Source organism: Larimichthys crocea, chromosome III, assembly GCF_000972845.2.
Source record: "Larimichthys crocea isolate SSNF chromosome III, L_crocea_2.0, whole genome shotgun sequence".
NCBI classification, from domain to species: Eukaryota; Metazoa; Chordata; class Actinopteri; family Sciaenidae; genus Larimichthys; species Larimichthys crocea.
In genome coordinates, this window is record NC_040013.1 from 2,272,683 (window position 1) to 2,286,244 (window position 13,562).

At 43.3% G+C, this 13,562-nt stretch overlaps 1 protein-coding gene across 2 annotated transcripts; it reads left to right on the forward strand.

The window, feature by feature from the left end:
* The first annotated feature begins 2,513 nt into the window (after nt 1–2,513).
* Nucleotides 2,514–13,350, forward strand: syn1 (synapsin I). Of its 2 annotated transcripts, none has more exons than XM_010753208.3 (14): nt 2,514–2,799; nt 3,075–3,532; nt 4,454–4,511; nt 5,419–5,510; nt 5,774–5,930; nt 6,131–6,220; nt 6,732–6,794; nt 6,883–7,025; nt 7,104–7,178; nt 7,269–7,371; nt 7,454–7,603; nt 8,783–8,852; nt 8,994–9,534; nt 10,381–13,350. In XM_010753208.3, exons 2-14 carry the CDS (start codon nt 3,213–3,215, stop codon nt 10,514–10,516), a joined length of 1,998 nt encoding a protein of 665 aa, XP_010751510.1. In that variant the 5' UTR covers nt 2,514–2,799; nt 3,075–3,212; the 3' UTR covers nt 10,517–13,350. The 2 variants fall into 2 exon arrangements, with proteins under 2 accessions (XP_010751510.1, XP_010751509.1); XM_010753207.3 differs by having other exon boundaries at nt 2,515–2,799; nt 10,419–13,350.
* Nucleotides 13,351–13,562: the final 212 nt, after the last annotated feature.

Consider the following 13,562-nt stretch of genomic DNA (forward strand, 5'->3'; position numbering starts at 1 on the left):
AAAATATATTTTGTTTTTGCTGATCTGGGTTCGAAGGTGTTTCTTCCTCTGTCTTTGTGCACAGCTGTCACTGTTAGGGGGTCAGACAGATCCATCATTAACTGATTAAAAAAATGAATAAATAATCAGAGCTACTTTGAAAGCATACCATTGCAAACTCCCAGGAGAAAGAAGATGTTGAACTACAGCCTGAGGAGAAGGTCAGTTCAAAACGGCTTTGCATACAATATATAAAACATGATTTAAAAATATCCTAAAGATCCAATCACAGTGAAAATGTCACTCACCATTGAGCTCTATGCAAAATGTGCCCACTTGTTCACACTTCACACATAAACCACAGAATACAATCCTCCTGTATTCATGTGAAAGCTTTTACTTTGTAAACACAGTCTGTCAGTCCCCTGCCTTTCACAAACTACAGTCCAGGTGAGGCTTCGGCACTGAGCTCAATGACTCAGGTAACGACTTGTCTGAACACTTGTTAATTAACAGCAGAAACAAACACTTAGGGCGCCTCAGCAGCTCAACTGGTAAGAGCACAAGTGCAAATACACTTCTGACTCCAGCCTGTGGTGCTTTGCTGCGTGTCATCGCCTGTTTAGTAGACACCCAATAAAGTCAAGATTTAGAGAAGCAACTTTTTTGCAGTTTCACTAAACTACACAAACAAATATCAAAAAGTAATTTAACCATGAGAAACAGGATGAAAATATGAATGTAGTCGAACTACCTGCAAGTTACTGCAAATGTAATTAACCCTAGAACACTAACGTGATGTAGTGATGGTGTAACTAATTTTATCGTTAGTGTTCTAGGGTTAATTAAAGTATAGTTTCATTACAGAGAGTTCTGTAAATAGTCAACATGAAGACTCAAGAAGAGTTTCTGCTATCAGACTTCTGAACTCTTCATCTAACAGGACTGTTTTCTGCTGTTCACGTCCTCAAATCCTTTGGTGCAATCCTGCAAAACACTTGTCACTTTACTCTGCACTCACTTTTTACTCTGTTCACTCCCACTGTCAGCATTTTAGATTGTAGTGTAACCTATGTTCACATCCTGACACTTCTCAATACATGTATATACTATGTATACTTTATATCAGGGGTCTTCAACGGGGGGTTCATGACCCTTTGCAGGTTTGCAGAGGTGCTGCAGGGGGGTTTTCATCCAAATAATGGTGACTGTGCGGGTGCAGATGATCGTGAAACAACAAACACTCCAACGGGATGAATGTCCAAAGACGCACAGCTGTTGGCATTTAATAACCGATAATAATTATGCACGACCTTTTAATCAATCATAGACACATACAGGATAATAACTCAGTATATAAATAGGTGAATAAAGTAAATATAAATATAAATAGGCCAGGCTTAAAATGTGACATATTTTTAAAAATTAATTACACGTCTCTTGTCCAAGGGGTTCCCCTGAAGCTTCTTTATATTTGAGCATATTTTATATTTTGTATTTTTATATTACTACTTTTTAAACTTGAATTGTATCACATTGTTTTTTCATTTCTTTACCTTATTTTTATCCTCAGTGATCTGAATGCTGAGCTGTTCCTTGTTGACCCCGTGTTAACCTGCACATGCCAAATAAACCTGAAACTTAAAAAAATCGAATAATACTGAAATAATTCATTAATAATAATAATAATTCTGAAAAATATTGAGTTTCTTATTTAATCGTGTAGAAAAAGTCATTGAAAATCTAATTTTAAGCTGTAATATGCTATCATAACAAACATGGGACACTGAACGTGAATTATTAACCTGCTGATCTGCATTTTCATTAACTGTCGTGATTTCCTCACAGGATGTTTATCTGTAAATACAGTGACAGTAGTCCACATATTCTGATGGTTCAGGTAAGAAATGCACTCGCCATGTGAACATCGGTCAGTCAGAACCACCAGTCTGGGTCTGGAGGTCTGGGACTCCCTCGGGGGGTCTGTGTTGATCTTTGGCACCAACAGATGGCGCATCCTTCACAGTCTGTGCTGAGACCCTGCTGCAAATGAAAAGTAACCCGCTGTGTCAGCGGCCTGAGAGCCAGACAGCCTCTGCTGCTGCTTTATTTTATTGAACACAGCAGGATGCAATATCACATAAACATCCAGACACCCCGCGGAGCCAGCGGCACTGCTCGTGACTGACAGTGAGCGACGCCCCTGTGTCACCCTGCCTGCTCTCTCCTCAGCACCACCACCTCCATCACCACCTCCATCATCACCACCACCACATCCCGACACAGAGCCGAGTCAAGTCACGCAAACACAGCGCAGGAAGTCCGCAGATATTCCCTTTATAGCGCAAAGGACTCGATTATAAAAGCAGATTTTAATCTATCAACACATGTCACTGTTTAATTTCAATTAGATCATCTTCTTAGAGGTGAAAATAAAAGAAACATCCAACAACAGCCTCCTAAAAAAAGCTTTTATTTTGAAAAACCCTCGGAGGTCCTGCTCTGCATTGTGTCTAACCTGACTGTGGTCCAGCCTCGCAGGCTCCCTTCCCTCAGGATGACTGGGAGTGACGCAGGGCAGACGGAAAAAAAAAAGAAACTGGGGCTTGAGGGGGGAGGAAGGACAGGGAGAACGGGGCGGTGATGCAGGGAGGACTGTAGCTTTCATTTCACAGGTTCAAGCCCGATGCACGGCCTGCACAGAGGACATGTATATGTAGGATTCCCTGCGAGAGATTAGAATAATAATCAGAATAATAAGAAGAAGGCATCAGCACCTCCTCCTTCCTCGGGGCGGATCAGTTTTGGAGACGCTCGCAGGTAGGCTCCATCATGCCTTGTTATGACACTTACTACAGATCAGAGCTGCTTTGATTTGTGGATTTATGAACAGAACCTGACACGAATCAGATAGAAATGTAAAAATAAGTCATTTTGTGTGAGGCTGTGGGGTAGTCGTGCGCGCACAGAGGCTGTGTGATGGTTTGATTCACCTTTAGGCTACTCAGTCACGATTCTTACTACTCTACTCAGATACTGTAAAAAAAAAGCAAAATCTGCTCCTGGTCGATAACACGAGGCTCGTCTCTCTTCAGGCATCGATCATCACATCTGCACATGGAAAAGTAGCCTAGTCATTCCATTTTCTGCCCCAGAACACCAAGAGTTGTAAGTCGCACCCAGTTGGAGGATTTTTGGACACCCCCCTCTGTCGTTTTCACTGAGTCTCCATCATGAACTACCTGCGTCGACGACTCTCGGACAGCAATTTCATGTCCAACCTGCCCAATGGCTACATGACCGATCTCCAACGCCCCGACCCGCCGCAGCAAAGCCCCGCAGTGTCGCCAGGGCCGCCAGAGAGGCGCCAGTCCACCAGCCAGCCGCAGCAGCAGCCTGCAGGTGGAGGCTCCGGCTTCTTCTCATCCATATCCAATGCTGTCAAACAGACCACAGCTGCTGCGGCTGCGACCTTATCCGAGGCGGCGGACCGGGCAGGAGTCTCCAGCAGTGCCAAGATCCTCCTGGTTATCGACGACCAGCAGACCGATTGGTAAGAGGCGGTGCGCATTGGCAAACGGCGGTGCCTGGTCTAGACAGAAATGTGTGCCAGACCGTGGGCTGCAGTGGCCTAACATCTAGAAGGTCATATGATTCACCCGGTGCTGTGTGATATGTCACGTGTGGCAGCCTGTAAGGCTCCTTGCTCCAACACCTTGCAGATCGGTGCGTGCGCTGATGGTGCCATGGCAAACGCGCAACACACTGAAGGCAGAGAAGCCATTTTCCGTTTGACGATCAGCTGTTGCATGCGTCGAAGCATCCTGTAATTAAAATGCTTCCCAAAAAATGCTCAGTGCATGGGCTGATGCCACCGTGATGATGCAGAAAGAGACATTTCTGCACAGGAAAAACAGCAACGTGCACATTCTGCATGCTTATTAGAGCTTTTGCGCAGAAGTCTAAGGTGATAACACACTGCACTGTCACAAAATGACACCCGAGGTGATAATAAACCGTGCAGATCTGTCCACAATCACACAATACAGAGCCCATGTGGCCCTCTTACTCTGTCACAACAGGCAGGAGATGTGCATATTTATATTTTATTTCATAGTGTGGATGTAAAATGCAAGGAGCAGCATTTGTGTCCTCGTGTCCAGGTAGGTTATAAGAATGTGACTTCTTAATTTAGCTTTGCCTTTTTTTGTTTATGTAGCAGAGTGCTTTTCAGAAGGCCTGAAACTGCCTAAATCTGATGCACCGCCAGCACTTAGTGTAATCACAGCATGCACCACAGTGCCACAAAGAGATCACAGTGAAAAATAACGTGCCAGGAAGGTTTTTGTAAATGTTCTGCTGTATTCTGGAGAAAATGTCAGCTGTCAATTAGAGGAGAAAGATGTGCAAAATGAAATTCATGTGCTGTGGCCTGGATGCAAATTTGGAATTGAAACACTTATTTCAAACACAGGGTGAAGGTCTTCAGAGGGAGAAAGGTCCACGGCGAGTATGACATCAAGGTGGAACAGGTAGGTTTGCTCTGTTCTGTGTTCATCAGGAGGACGGGGAACTAAAACAAAGAGCTTTGAGCTCTGTGACCAGACTGTGAACTTCAGTTGGAGGGTGTTACATCATTCTTTCATAAGACAGCAGCATTTTGTGTGTCGATGTCTGTGTTCTGAAAGAGTGTGTTGCCGTTGGCGTTATTCGTGGAGGAGTTGATGTATTTATTGTTCTAAAAGCAGAACACATATTATGCATCCTTTGTCTTCCCTTTGATACTATCTCGATTTTCATGATGCACAATCTTTAGGCGTGCTTATCAACAACAGGTTTGATGCTAACATCAAGTGATTCATGCTTTTTCAATGAATAATAGATGACTCATCCAGTACAATGGGAGCTATTATTGAGTTCATAGAAGAGTCCTCAGGAATGATAAATGTCCACGGGTCCAGTTCAGAGAGCGTAGAGGGGAACTCTCTCTGCTGCAGTCATTCATTCTCTTTGACGCCTGATTAAGAGAAACATTTTCTCTGGCAGATGCCTCCACAAATTCTCCTCTCTTACGAAGATAAATCAGTTGTTTGTGCAGCCTAACAGCTGATCAATAACCATTTTGGTCAGTCTGTGTACAATAATGTGCGGCCTGATAAGAATATTTATTGTTGCAGTATATATTAGTGCCTACTTATGCTGTGATCCACCCAACAGGACAGTTTTAAAATCCTCTCCTCTGCCTGAGGCTTTTCCCTCTCCTCCTATTTTTGTCCCTCTGCTTCAGGTTGCGTTTCCAATTATTTCCCCTGTGGCTCCTTAAAAGGAAGAGCACACTTCAGACAAAGTCTGCCATCTTATAACGGTTCAACCTGGCTCCTGTAACACAGATTATCAGTGTGCGTTTGTTGGGGACTGACCATGATATTGTCCTTATAGGCAGAGTTCTCTGAAATCAACCTGGTGGCCAATTCCACAGGCACCTACAGTGTGGACATTGATGCGATCAGGAATGGGCACAAGGTTACTAAGTAAGTAGTAATCTACTTAAAGGTCCAGTGTGTAAGATTCAGGGGGGACAGAATACTCAATGATACTCAATCTACCGTTGAGTACCATTGAGTCCACCTTTCAGATTTTAAGCCCGTTACGTGGCCCAGTAGTTTCCCCTTCACGCCTGGGTGGAGAGGGTGAGGTTAACGGGTTACACACTGGTCCTTTAAATTCTACTATACCTGTGATTAGAGATTCCTCACAACTCAGTTTAATATTTTGCTAACGTCCTCTTTCCCAGATCCTTTAAGCCGGACTTTGTGCTGATCAGACAGCACGCCTTCAGCATGGACAAGAATGGAGACCACCGGAACATGGTGATTGGCCTGCAGTACGCTGGACTGCCAAGTGTTAACTCTTTGCACTCTGTCTACAATTTCTGTGACAAACCATGGGTGGTAAGTATTATTTCAGTTGTTGTATTGGTAACTCACCTGGTAGAGGTCCTCACCGCAGCAGCTTGGGTTTGATTCCAGGATTTGCTGCATGTCGCCTCCTCCTCCCTTTATCATGTCCATCTTCATCTGTTTTTAATCAAATAAAGACAATAAAACAACTTTTGAATTACAAAGCCTTCACCTTAAACATTTTATTTTAGTTTGCTCAGATGTCTAGACTCTACAAGCAACTGGGCCCAGAGGAGTTCCCACTGATTGAACAGGTTTACTACCCAAACCACAAGGAAATGGTGAGTTCTCTGCCATCTGCTCTCCTCCTCACTCTCCTCCCCTGCTTTCCACTTGTGCAGATGGGTATGTCTTAATGCTAAGCAACCCTTAAAGACACACACACACACTGCACGGGTCATGGTTTAGGAGGGTAATTCACTTCCATGTCAATATTCCATCTCATGCAGCAGCTGAGACCGATCAAATTTTCTGGGGAGTGTCTTGGGTTTTTTTTTCTCTCCCCCGTTCTGGGTAGAGACAGATTTTTTATTATTATTTGTGTGCCAAGTCAGTGTCAGTACAGTTAAACCGAGTCTGTTGGTGCAGAGCAGTCATCTCCACCCCTGCAGTCACACAGGCTGACAGTACTGGGCTGGCTTTCAAGCCATCAACATGAATCAGAAAACGCAGAGAGAGAGGGAGGCATGGTGCTACTGTATGTGTCACTTCTGTTTGATCGAAATGGCTTAAAAATGAATTATTGGAGTATTATGATGAAGTTCGTTAATGAGACGTGTGATAATGTTTCAGATCACCTCCCCTCGGTTCCCTGTCGTGGTAAAGATGGGCCATGCTCACTCAGGAATGGGAAAGGTAATGCTGAACTCAATTTAGCGTGAGCGCAATATTTCTGGAGCAGATACATGCCAGCATATTTATGTTTCAACCTCCGTCACTCCAGGTGAAAGTGGACAATCAATATGATTTTCAAGATATTGCCAGTGTCGTGGCACTGACCAAGACTTACGCCACATCTGAGCCGTTCATCGACGCGAAATACGACGTCCGCATTCAGAAGATTGGCGACAATTATAAAGCTTACATGTGAGTGGAATTAGAACTCAACTAGGACTACTGCAAAAAAAGCCAAACACGACTAAATTAAAAAATTCTGATTAACAGGAGAACATCAATTTCCGGCAACTGGAAGACCAACACTGGCTCATCTATGCTTGAGCAGGTGGCCATGTCAGACAAGTAAGAGCTCATGAATGTAGATGAGATGAGAATGTAGATCCTGTAATGTCTCGCTGTACCATTATAGCTCCGTTTCACACGTTATTACAGGTACAGGATGTGGGTGGACTCTTGCGCTGATATCTTCGGAGGGCTGGATATCTGTGCTGTGGAGGCTCTGCATGGTAAAGATGGCAAGGACTACATTATAGAGGTACCAGCAGGAAATTTCATGATTATTTTTGCCTGTGATCATAAGGGAAATCCATTGAATCAATCATCTTGTTCACCTTTAGGTTGATGACTGTTCGATGCCACTGATTGGGGACCAGCAGGATGAGGACCGTGTTCAGATTGCAGAGCTGGTGATTTCGAGGATGAACCAGACTGTTCCACTTACGTCAAGCTCTTCCACAGTCCGTGCCTCAGCAGGACAGCCAGCACAGGTGCCTCAAACCACAGATACTCAACACTTGTTCCTCCAATCTCTTATCATGTAAAATCAGGTTAGGTATTTTTAGGGAGCACAGTTCATCAGGACATCTTAGTTTTAAAAGAAAACATGTAAACAAAGCAGAAAAGTGCAGGGGACATTGAGCCACCTGAGGGGGAATGTGGATGACCGGGGACTTAACAAAGATGAATGAATATGACTTACGTAGGGAAATTAAACAAACAAGACTTTGCTGATGCTATCATGCTCAGGTGGGGGGCATGTACCTTTTTTGGCTTCTTCTAATCGAAAAAGTTTTGGAATCACTGAGAACATCAGGCAAACTGTTTCAAGGATAAATGTCAGGGTTAATGGGTTGTTCCCTGTTCACAGTTCCCTGGGGCACTCTAGACTTAATGAGTAAATACATGGTGAAAGACAAAATATCAGAGGAAGGACCTTTAAGTCAGCACTTCAGTGAAATGAGTTTGAGTTAACGTATCTGGTTGACTTTTTCGATATAGTGAGTATTCTGGCATTAGGATTGATGGAACAATGTCAAAGAAACATCATCACAAAGACCCTGGAAATGTTACAAAAGTCAAAGAATTCATTTAAATAAACAAAACATTGATGATTCAAAGGATGGAAATGGGACTATGAAGTTGTAGCCATCGGAATTTGAGGTAATACAATCTGAAAATGTATATCTGTATCTCAATGGACCAATATTTAGAATCTCAGTCTTACAGTATTTTGCATTCAGGTGCATGGTGTGAGCTGATATATATCTCTGAAGCAGACAGTTTCAAGGGTAGATGTCAAGCTTAATGAGTACATATAACTGAGTGTCATCAGCGTAGAAGTGGAGATTTATGACGTTTTTATGGGTAGTATAACAAAGAGACGACATTAAAATGAACAGGATGGGCCGAGCACTGACCCCTGGGGCGCTCTAGACTTAATTGATCGATCTGAGATGGTTTAATTGTAGACGGCATCAGAGATCACTTATTTAACAATTGACCATAAAGGCCAGAGGGAGTCGAATATCCTGCACTGCGATCATTTAGCGGTTTTACAAAATTTTAAGACGCCGATGAATAGTTGGCATTTTCTTTAATGCTTGTCTTTTCCGTCTTGTTTGATCATTACTTACTATCTGCCCTTCTAACACCTGTGTGTTTTGTAGAAAGCAGTATCTCCTCAGCCTATCTCACAGCCCAGAGTACCACAGGCTCAACAGCGCCCCTCGCCTCAGGGTAAGAACGTCACGTCTTCACAATGAGAAAAAGCAAAATGATACATTGATATATATTGTTTTTGTTTTCCATTATCTCCAAGTGTAGACAAGTATAGGCAAAGTATTGAATGCGATTGCTGCTTTTGTTTTTCTCCTGTAGGTGGTCCTCAGCAAAGTCCCCCATCTCAGCAACGCCCACAGCCTCAAGGCCAACCTCCTGCACAGGCCCCACAATCTGCTGCGAGCCCTGCTTCCGGTGAGCCCAGTGCCCAGGCCAAGGCTAGCCAAGGACCACCAGCCCAGCCTCGACCACAAGGTCAGGGAGCTCCTCAAAGCCAGAGACCTCCATCTGGTCAGGGCTCTCCTCAGCGAAGCCAGGGAGGTTCACCTCAAGCTCAGAGGCAACAGTCTGTCTCCCAGCAGAAACCATCTGCAGGAGGCCCTGGCCAGAAACCTCCAGCAGGCCAACCCCAGCAGCAGAGGCCTTCCCAGCCCCCTAGGCAGCAGTCACAGGGTGGGGCACAGCAACAGAGGGCACCCGGCCAGCAAGGTCGTCCTGGAGGACCCACCACCCAGCAGCCCCGACCTGCTGCTCAAGGCCACGGAGGCCCAGGAGGACGACCCCCGCTGCAGCAGAAGCCTCAGCCCCCGCACAAGCCCAGTCAGGACAACGCGCCTATGGGCGGCTCTCCACAACTAAAGTAAGTAACTGTACTGTATGTGATGGATGATTTTGGACCTCTCATTTTTCATGAAGTGAACCTTACAGCTGACCTGAAACAGAAGATCCTTTCTTACTTTTTGCCTGCGTTGGATGCATGCCACATGGAAATTCTATCCAGTGATCCACATCGATGTGCATGATTTATTGATTCTTACATTTTTCAGTCCTTCAGCAGCCGTTTCACAAAGCATAACATTTCAGGTTGTCTTCAGAGATTGTCATACATTAAGACAACAAGAACAAGCGGAGGCTGGCTTGCAGTTATTCATGACCATAAAGAATCTATCACATCTGTCACATCTAGGACATGACACAAATTCTCTAGATTCTACTTTTAAATCAGATTTGTAGCAAGCCTGGCCAGAGATATGTATATAATTGATATAGCTAATTACTTTTTTCACACTATCACAGCTGTACAAGTGTACTTATTTATTGTTGAACCCTTTAAGAGACTTTTGCTGCTACGATCTCCAGCTGAAAAAATGACTCCTGTAATCCTGAGTTTGGATTTTTATTCATCAGACTGCATTATGAGCTCCTGAAACATTTGTCATCATTCCCTGATAAAACATGCACCACTTTGCATCCAGAAAAGTCATTCACTATTCATATCATATCAAATCTACCTTGAAATGATAAGGTAATAGTGAATGACCACAGTGAAAGGAATGCGCTTTTATCATCTTTTACTGAGCCTTTTCTCTGCCGTCTCTCTCTCTTTCTCTGTCTTGGCGTGATCCAGTCTTTTCATTCCATGGGTTTGCTGCATGACTTTAATAGCCTCTCCCTCTCCTCTATTGCCATTTTCCTCTCTTTATAGCAAATCCCAGTCTCTTACCAATACCTTCAACATTCCAGAAACCCCAGCGCCACGAGCCAGCCTTAGCCAGGATGAGGTGAAGGCTGAAACCATACGCAATCTACGCAAATCTTTTGCCAGTCTCTTCTCAGACTGAGACGGCATAAGTCCCCCCCTCCCCTCCTCCTACTGACAGAAAGATGGACAGGCAAACTGAAGGACAGATCTCTAACCCTAACCCCCAACAACAAACAAGGACCAACAGGATGCCGTCTCCAATTCATGTGCATTGACCCTGATATGAAAATGTACACACTTAACACCCACTGCCTACGAAATCTTTTAAAATGAACAAAAAGTAGAACACACGGTAAATTTAGGCACTGATGTCTGAAACATTCCTTGCCTCGCCTCAAGCTTAAGTAAGTCATCTAGTCATTGTGTCACACAAAACACCACCACCACCACGCAAGAGCCTGTATATGCATGAACAGATACACAAATATAAGAAACACAACACAACACTGTTTACACCTGTTTGTCGGTGCCGTGAAGTCATTGTGATATTTATGTTCGATTTTTTGGTCGGTTTTTCCAACCGACCGAGTGAATTAGGGGGACTGTATGGAAATTAATCGGGGTGGGGCGGAGAGTTTTTGTAAAAATGTCATTTTTAAAGACGTCTTCAACATCACAAGAACAAACACTAATAAAGTTATAGCCCTCGAATAGAAGAAGACGCTCCCCTGCTCCCGTACCTTTAGCAAAAGTAAAATAAATGAAATACCGTCCGCCCCTAATGATTTCTGTACAGTCCCTAACTCAACACAGCTGCACACATAGGATGTCCAGTGTTTAGCTAATGCTAGATCTGTTTCGAGCTGTTGACCGCTCATGGTGATGTCTTAGCTGCATGTCAACAGGAGGCAATGGTAGCATTTTCCAACCCCTGACATTGGCGCTTGTAACTGTGTTGTCACATGTAGTTGAATTAGTTAGTAGAGTAAGCTCGTAGGTGTCGTGAGTCTGTTGTCGCTGCCACTTTTTTTCTTCCCGTCTTTGTCGCACAAGAAAGAAAGCTCTCCACCTTCGAAAAAGCATGCCTTACACAGACAAGAACGTCAGATCAAATGGAGCTGTCTCAGGGATGTCCAGTTGATTGTGACACTTGTGTGTGTGTGGGTGAGGGTCTTCCATTACACTTTTATTGTGGTTGTTTACCAGTGATGGAGGGAAAGCATGCGTCTTAATGAGGCAGAATGTTTTTATCGTTTCAAACGCGTTTGCACACAGAGTCTACTGCAAAATTATACTTGAATACAGTGACGCTGACTGATGTATGAAGTTTCAGGGTTTATTCGTCACTTATTTGCCACTCGACAAAGCAACAACTCGGTGTTCTCCACCCTGAGGTGCTGCTGTGTCTGTGACAGGTGTGGGTACAGTAGGATACAGCACAGGCAGGGTTGACACCTGTTCAGGTACAGTTAGTGAAAAATTAGATCATTTAGTTTCGTATTCCCTTGATTTCAAAGCAATGTAATCAGATTGTAAACTAGCTATGAATTTAGTGGATGTACAGTAAGTTAGTGCATTATGTCAGGGTTCAACAGTCAGTGCATTGTGATTTTGCACTTAACCCTGAGCCTGCATCATCGTGCAGCCTCTTGGTTTCAGTCACAGTCTGTGAGAAGAGGCTACAAAACAAAGAAGCAAAATAATGTGAAGTATAGGAATGTTGAAACTGTGCAGTAGATTTTAGCACTTCCTGCCACCCTCCTCCTTCGCACTGACAACCCGTTCTTTGATCACTACTCTGAAAATCCGAACTGTTACTGAGAAACCCATTCTGTTTCCAGGCACTAAAAAAAAAAAAGTCTTCCATTCGAATGTCGACGTAGTATGGCAATATCATGCTTTTTAAAAGAAGACCCAATAGCCAAAAGTACAAAAGGAGTCCTGGTTCCCCTGCAGATCCTCCATGCCGCCTGTGTTTATCAGTCTATTTGTGTAGCCACAGTGACCCCTTGTGCTCAATGGTGCATAAATGTGTGAATGTTGTCTGTAACCAGTCAAACCAAATAGATGTGTTGTACAGAGCTCCGAGTGATGCAGATTGTCACCTTTACCCCCGCCCTGCTGCTATATGTGCTTGTTGATATGACGTGCGTCTCCAAATTTCTTTTTTTTTAATTTTTTAAGAAAATGTTCTGTTTGAATTATTTCGTACGGGCTTCGTTGTTTTCTATGAGGCAGGACTATCTGAGGCATGTAAGTTTATGCATTTAGTGATTCAGGGCTTCATTTTTAAACTTTACACTGACTCAGTGACTGTCAGATTTATCGTGGCACAGACCTACTGCCAAGAGAAGCAGCCTTGTGTAATTGTTGCACTGAGTGTGTAATTTATGAAAATGAGCCATCATAATTAGCACGGATGGTTAACTTTGAAAAATGTCGTTCTGTCACTCAGAGGCTTCGTTGCCACATTAAGACATGCTATTTTGCCGTGGCACCTCTTGAGACTGACAGGATGAGCTGAGACGGCAATGCAAAGAAGTAGTTTTATGTATTTATGTTTTTGATATTCACAGAGTTTTTCTTACATTATTTATGGTGGACATATTTGACTGTGAATGTATATTATTTTCTTTGTTTGTTTTTTATTTATTTTTAAAAATGCCTTGTATAATCATCGTGAAAAGATTCAATTCTTTAGGAATGTGAGTGAAACTGATCGTCAGTCGATGCCTGCCAGATTTAAAAACGTACATCATAAATGTAAGTGCAAGAATCAAAAAGCTGAGGTTTTTGTTAATTAAGAAAATATAAGATACTGCATAATGTAAATCATGGTGGATTATTGAATTATATGTAAAAGAAAAAAAATATAGAATATTTGATGTTATATGCAATGTAGCTATATTATGTGAAAATGAGTATGTTATTAAAACATGCACATGTCCAATAAAGTCTATGACCAACAGTGAATGAATGAGGTTCAAGTTTTACTTAATCATGTCTGTCCATCCTCTGTCTGTCTGTCTGTCTGTCTGTCTGTCTGTCTGTCTGTCTGTCTGCCCATCCTTTTCCAAGTTAAAGGTCTAAAGTTCGAAAGATGGACAAAGAGGGGATGACATGCAGTAAAGAACCCAGGCTGGAGTTGAACCCAGCATGGCCTTGCCTTGATACATTGGACGCAT